This window comes from Myotis lucifugus, unplaced genomic scaffold (genome assembly GCF_000147115.1).
Source record: "Myotis lucifugus unplaced genomic scaffold, Myoluc2.0 scaffold_126, whole genome shotgun sequence".
Lineage (NCBI taxonomy): Eukaryota > Metazoa > Chordata > Mammalia > Chiroptera > Vespertilionidae > Myotis > Myotis lucifugus.
The window spans coordinates 2806583-2814118 of NW_005871174.1; the positions used below are offsets into that span (position 1 = coordinate 2806583).

General features: G+C 41.8%; 1 protein-coding gene across 9 annotated transcripts in view; it reads right to left on the minus strand.

Moving 5' to 3' along the window:
* Positions 1-490, minus strand: part of SH3GLB1 (SH3 domain containing GRB2 like, endophilin B1) — a 32778-nt gene extending 32288 nt beyond the window's left edge. For 3 of the 9 annotated variants that reach the window (XM_014460158.2, XM_006093912.3, XM_006093911.3), the window contains exon 1: positions 222-490. Coding sequence is in view for 6 of the 9 variants with exons in the window: in XM_006093912.3 (XP_006093974.1) it covers positions 222-293 (72 nt within the window). In the remaining 3 variants the exon portion in view is untranslated. The remainder of the gene's footprint in view (positions 1-221) is intronic. The other 6 variants (XM_014460154.2, XM_023758250.1, XM_023758251.1 and 3 more) reach the window with 5 other exon arrangements.
* Between the last annotated feature and the right edge of the window lie 7046 nt (positions 491-7536).

Sequence of the window (7536 nt, forward strand, 5' to 3'; positions counted from 1 at the left end):
TCTCCCCCGCTCCCTCACCCCGAGCGGCGGCTGGCAGAGAGAGCGCGGAACGACGCCCAGGCCCGCAGGGCGCAGGCGCGCCCATCTCTCGGCCTCCGGCCGCCGCAGACAGCCCTGTGGTCGGCGAGCCGGGAGCGAGGGCCCCGGCGATCGGGCTGGACGCTCCCGCATCCCCCCCACCCGGTCCTCCGGGAGACGCCACCCCTTCCCCCACCGCCTACCTGCACCGCACGGCTGAGGAAAGTGCCCGCGTCGGCCGCGAACTTCTTGACGTTGAAGTCCATCATGTTCATCCTCGCCGCAGCCGGGCGGAGCTGCCGGCTGACCTAGCGGGGAGGCGGAGGCGCCGCGGCCGTGCTGGGGCGCCGGGCGGGAGTGGCGCGGGCAGACGTGGGGAGCGGAGGGAGGCGGCGCCAGCCCCGCGGCCGCAGCTGTCGTTTCCGTCAAGGGGCGGGGGTGAGGGGTGAGGGTGGGGCGAGGGGAGAGGACGAGCGCCTCCCAGCGGCCCCCGCGTCCGGGCGCCGCAGCCGGGACGCCGGGCCTGTCCCTTCCGGAGCGCGGCCGCTAACGTCGGCGCTGGCCGCGGTGGGCGAGCCGGAAACGGGTCGGCGTTCTGGCCTCCGGGTCAGGCTCCCAGCGGAGGAAGCGGGCGGCGCCGCGGGGCGGAGCCTTTGTGGCGAGGTGATCGCGGGAACAGCGACCCCTTCAGGACCGTCGCGGCGTTGCCGCGGGGCGCGCCGGGAACTTGGCTCGCTCCGCCCGTGGGAAGGTCCGCGTCGCTGGGAGGAGCGCGCCGCGGAGTCGCAGCAGCGCTGCGCTGTTGTGGTTAGTCCCAGAGAACCAAGAGCAGACGACTCCGGCCCCTCTTTTTATTTGGAGGAAAAATATGGATGTTGGAACATAGAATTGCGGTAGCTGTGTCATTAGAACCAGCAGCTCCCTGTCGTCTTGTACCCGCGCCCGCAGGTCTCGGAAGTGGCACAAGAGGGTTGAGTTAGGGTCCCGCCGAGCCGGTTTTCATTCATTCAGCATTATCGAATGTCTACCGTGTACCAGAGCTGAATCGGATGCTGGGGATACCGTGCTTCAAAACACTGTCCTTGCCTTCAGGATGCTTTCGGTTCTTTAACTTGACCACCTTAGGGGACTTCACCCCCAGCAGAAGCTCTGTAACTATTTGCTGCCGCAAGGACTTTGTGACTGCCTTACAGGGTCAACCCTAGGTGCCACTGTGTGCGAAGTATGATGCCCAGGACACAGAGTGCCAAGTGGAGGTCACAAAGAAGTAGAAAATGGTGAGTGAGATAGAATAATCCTTAAAGATTCAACGCGGCGAATTTTGATAACAAATGAGAATATGATGTGAAATCTGTTAACACACACACACACACACACACACACACACACCATGATTCTGATTAATTTCTTAAGCAGTCTTTGTGATATAGCCTATGTTTGAACTAAGTTAAGACAGGTGCAAGCAAGGAGAGAGAGGGAGACCTTAGTATTTCAAGAAAACAGTGTGTGTTTTTTGTGTGGGCTGTGCCCTTTTGTGACATTAGGGCTGGGAAAATGCGGCCCTGCAGGCAATGGAATGAGCTCACATAACTCATTCAGTGTTTTACTATAACAGCAGTAAACAGAAGCAGTGGCTGTTGTTAAAGTCTGAAAGATTAGCTCTAAAGGCATTTTAAGGAACAGCAGGTAACATAAAGATTTGTTTGTGTTCGGTTATTCTTGGTGGTGGTGACAGACACAACCATTTTTTTTCTAAGATAACTCCAGTAGAATGAATCTCCTAGACCCCAAATACTATACATATCTTTAATTTTTCCAGAAATATAGAAAAGGAAATATATAATTAGGAATGTTGTTTTTCATTTATTGTCCATATTTAGATTTTTAAGCACTTACTATCTTTGTAGATGTCTATCTTCACAATAAGTGTATTTGCTACAATCTATGTCTATTTCTACAGAAGGCTCACCACACCACATCCACTGTTACAGAAAAAAACTCTGGATCCCCTTCCTCAAAGGTGTAGATCAGCCTAACTTGAAAAAAATCTTCACTTCTTCCTGTTGAGCCTTCTATAGCTGTAATATTTGCTTCTGCATATGATCACATAATACAGTGTGACTAAGTGTATTTGTAGATTATATTATCTACCTAGTTTTAACTAAATAAATCTTCACAAAAATGGACAAGTTGCCTAAAGAGTTATCACCAAAGAAACATACAGTGATTGAACCTCGAGGTCATGGTTTGATTCCTGGTCAGGGCACATGCCCAGGTTGCAGGCTCATGCAGATGGTGCAGGAGGCAGTAAATCAATGATTCTCTCTCATCATTGATGTTTCTATCTCCCTCTCCCTTCCTCTCTGAAATCAATATATACACATATATATGTAAAAAAGGTAATAACACAAGCACAAGCAAACCAGAAATGCCAGAGCTGATACTTCTAAATGTTGAATTTATCAGGAAGACATTGAAATATGAATTTTAAAGTGATTAAAACTCGGTTTCAGCTTTTAAGGAACTCAGAATCTAATGTGGGAAATAGACTTGTAAAGTAAAACATAGTATGAGAACTATAACTAGAAAAGCTTGTATAAGATTGGGCTGGAGTGATTTGTAGAGGAATTGGGTATTAACCAGCAGGGTAGGGGAGGTGATAATTAAGACTTTTTTGAAATGGCTTCTGACTGAATTCATCTGTCAGTGGGGAGAGATGATTAGACTTTAGAAAGATCACATTTTAGGCGGTGTGGATAATGGACTGTAGAGGGGCAAAGACAGGTAGAAAGACTGATTAGGAGTCTGTTGCTATTACTCACCATGTACTCTGCTATCTTGATATCTTAAAATTGAAAGTATTTTTTTTGACCGAAATTCCCTCTCATTGGACATCTGTTTCTCTTTTACTCACTTAGTATGTTCTTATCATCATCAAGGCCTGTAATCTCATGCCTCATTACTCTCCCTCCACTCCCCACCTCCTTTTTTTTTTTTTTAACTCTCACCAGCACTCTCAGCTGCCTCTGTCCTTCTGACCCATCAATCTACATTCCCAGATGAATGTTTTCTCTGTTTCTGCTCTCAAACTCCCAGCATTGTTAGGGAAAATTGCACAACCTTGTAGATGGATGCTACTTACCTACTAATGAGTGATTGCCTACTCACACTAAACCTTTATAACTACCTAGAAAAGCTTTTACTTCTTTCTAATCGAATTCTTTTTATACTCTCTGCAGTGCTTTCTACAAAACTTTGACCCTTTCCTTAACATGCCTAGCTTATTCTCATATACTATTATTCTTAGCCATTGATACTTTTTCTTTAGAAAGGAATGATAAATCATCAAGCTATTATTAGCCAAGAGCTCCTTTAACCAAACTCTTTTATTTCCACCTCTTGTCCTTCTCCACACTATTGCCAAATGTTTCAGAGGAAAGGTGTCCCAGGTGTTTTCTTCTGAGTTGAGCAAGATACTGCTCTTTTAATCTTGGCTGCATGTGGGCATCACCTGGAGAGTTTAAGCAACCACTTATGCCTGGATTCCACTTTCAGAGTGTGGACTGGGTATTGGGATGTTTAGAAGTTCCCCCAGGTGATGCTAAAGTGTGGCCAAGATTGGTAATGAACCCATCATCCTCTGAGTACATACTTGTTCCACCAGTCTCTACTCTTTGCCTACAGATAGATTCCTTTTCTCTTACTGGATTGAGTTGCTCAAGGGCAGTGACCATTTCTTATTCATTTTTATAATTTAATGGTCTACTGGCAACTTTAGAGAACTCTCAGTTAATTTTTTCAATGAATAAAATAATCAAATCAAGATGTATACTGTTCATTTATAACCCCTCCTCCCCAACCCAACTTTCCAAATATAGATTCAGTATTTCCAGTACTGAGCCTCTTGTAGTTTGTTTTTACTGAAAGTTATTTTTTTCCCGGTTTCCTATAATGGCAAATTGAATTATATACACCAAGTCTCTTAAGCTAGAAATCTGAGTCTCCTTTGATGATTTTCTCTTATTTCCCATGTCTGATTGATCAAGTCTTTGGAATTTTTTTCTCTGAACTCTTTCTCCTCTTCTCCTCTTTTTTACTTTTAAATTGAGGTATAATTGACATGTAACATTATATTAGTTTCAAATGTACAACATAATGAGTCATTATTTGTATACATTGTCAAATGAGCACCACAATAAGTCTAGTTAACATCCCTTACCTTACATAGTTACAGAAATAATTTCTCTTGTGATGAGAACTTTTAAGATTTACTTTCTTTGCAACTTCCAAATATGCAATATAGTATTATTTACTATGGTCACAATGATATACATTATATTCCTATGACTTTAAAAAAAAAATACATGGATGGGGAGAAACCCAGAACTTCCAAAAGAAGGCCCAAGGCCCCACAGCAGCTTGCATTGCTTCACAGCTGGGCTCCTGCTAGGTAGCCTCAGACAGAGGCTAAATTAGCACCTCCTTAGAGATCCAAGAGTCAGTGTACACAGTGGTCAGAGTGGGACCATCCAGATTACAACTCCTCAGATCCATAGGGGCACACTCAGGGGGCAGACTCAGTGAGCACCAAAGCCCCACTGAAGCAAGTCTTGCCCCAGAAGGGTGTCTCCAGCACAGAAGTTCTCCCACTGCAGACACAGCTGATTCTCACAGCCAATTGGCCTGGAGGTCAATTCCTCCTGATGATACCTACAACAATCAAGGCTTAACTACAACAAGACTGTGCACAAAGCCCACAAAGGGGTGCACCAAGAGTGTCCACCTCAGGTAAATGGGGAGGCTGAGCCACTGGGCACCCAGCACAGAAAACCACTCTATCAACACAGGAAAGCATAAAAAATGCAGAGACAAAGAAACAGGTCACAAATGACAGAAATGGAGGAAAGCAAACTAGTGGATATAGAGTTCAAAACCACACTTTTAAGGTTTTTCAAGAATTCTCTAGAAACCACCGATAAACTTAGTGAGACCCTCAAGAAATCTAGTGAGACCCTCGAGGTTATGAAAAAGGACCAACTAGAAATTAAGCATACACTGACTGAAATAAAGAATATTATACAGAGTTCCAACAGCAGACTAGAAGATCGCAAGAATCAAGTCAAAGATTTGAAATACGAAGAAGCAAAAAACACCCAACTGGAAAAACAAAAAGAAAATTTCAGAGAGGAAGGGGGAGGGAGAGAGATAGAAACATCAATGAAGAGAGAGAATCATTGATCAGCTGCCTCCTGCACACCCCACACTGGGGATCGAGCCCAGAACTCAGTCATGTGTCTTTGACTGGAAATGAATCTGGGACCCTTCAGTCCGCAGACTGATCTGCCATCCACTGAGCCAAACCAGCTAGGGCTTGTTTTGTTTTTAGATTCTACATATAAATGATATCATACAGTGTTTGTCCCTCTCTGCTGATTTGTTTCATTTAGGATAATGCCCTCAAGGTCCCTGTTATCTCAAATGGCAAGATTTCATTCTTTTTATGGCTGAATAATATTCGTGTGTATGTGTGTATGTGTGTGTGTGTGTGTGTGACATTTTCTTTATTCATCCATCAATGAATTCTTTGGTTGTTTCCATATCATTATTGTTACAAATAATGCGCAATCAACATGGGGGTGTATATATCTTTTTAAATTAATGTTTTAGTTTCCTTGGGTAAGGATTCACAATGGAATTACTGGATCTTATAGTAGTTCCATTTTGAATTTTTTTTTTAATCTTAGAGGAAGGGAGGGAAACATTGATTGGTTGTCTCCCATACACACCCTGACTGAGATAGAATCTGCAACCTGGGTATGTGCCCTTACCTGCAATTGAACCTGCCACCTTTCGGTGCACGAGACGATGTTCCAACCAACTAAGCCACACTGACCATGGTTCCATTTTGAATTTTTAAAGGAACCTTTATACTGTTTTCTATAGTGGCTATACCAGTTTATAGTGCCACCAGCAATGTACAAAGTTTCCTTCCCTTTTCTCCACATCATAGCCACCACTTGTTAATTTTTGTCTTTTTAATAACAGCCATTCTAATAGGTGTGAAGGATATCTCACTGTGGTTTTGATTTTTATTTCCCTCATTATTAGTGATATTGGACATCTTTTCCTCTACATTTGGCCATCTGTATGTCTTCTTTGTAAAAAATGTCTATATAGATTTTTGCCCAATTTTAAAAATCGGATTTTGTTTTTTTCTGCTGAGTTGTACAAGTTCTTTATATATTTTTGATATTTATTCCTTATCAGATACATGACTTGCATATATTTTCTCACATTCAGTAGGTTACTTTCTCATTTTGTTGATGATTACTTTGTGGTGCAGAAGTTTTTTAGTTTGATGTAGTCCCACTTGTTTATTTTTGTTTTTTGCTTTTCGATTAAAAAAACATGGCCAAGATATATGCCAAGGATTTACCACCTATGTTTTCTTCTAGGAATTTTATGGTTTGAGGTCTTATATTTAAGTTTTTAATTCATTTTGAGCTAATGTTTGTTTATGGTGTAAGATGGTAGTTCAGGTTCATTATTTTGCATGTGGCTGTCCAGTTGTCGCAGGGCCATTTATTGAAGAAACTTTCCTTTCCCCATTATATATTCTTCACTCCTTTGTCATAAGTAAATTGACCATACATACGTGGATTTCTTTCTTGACTTTCAATTATGTTCCATTGATCTATGTATTGGTTTTTATGCCTAAACCATACTGTATTACAATGTATTACAATAGCTTTATAATGTAGTTTGAAATCAGGGAGTGTCATGCCTCCAGCTTTGTTCTTCTTTCTCAAGATTGCTTTGGTTATTCAGATAAATTTTAGGATTATTTGTTGTATTTCTGTGAAAAATGCCATTGGAATTTTGATAGGGATTACATTGAATCTGTGCATTGATTTTGGTAGTATGGACATTTTAACAATATTGATTCTTTTAATCCATGAGTGTGGGATATCCTTCTATTTATTTGTGTCTTCTTCAGCTTCTTTCATTAATGTTTTATAGTTTTCTTTATACAGGTCTTTCTCCTTGGTTAAATTTATTTCTATATATTTTATTCCTTTGGGGATAATTATAAATTGGATTGTTTTCTTCATTTCTCTTTCTGATAGTTTGCTATCAGTGTATAGACATCTAGCAGATTTTTAAAATATTAATTTTGTATCCTGCAACTTTGATGAATTTTTAAATTGGTTCTAGCCTTCTTTTCAGTGGAGTCTTTAAGGTATTTTATATATGGTATCATGACTTCTGCAAATAATTACAGTTTCATGTTTTCCTTTCCAATTTGGATTTTTAAAATTTATTCTTCTTGCCTAATTGCTGTGACTAGGACTTTCAATATCATGTCAAATAAAAGTGGCAAGAGTGAACATCCGTGCCTTGTTCCTGATCTTGGAGGAAAATCTTTCAGGTTTTCACCATTGAGGATGATGTCATTTTTGAGCTTGTCATATATAGTCTTTATTATATTGAAGTATATTCCCTCCATACCTTTTTTTT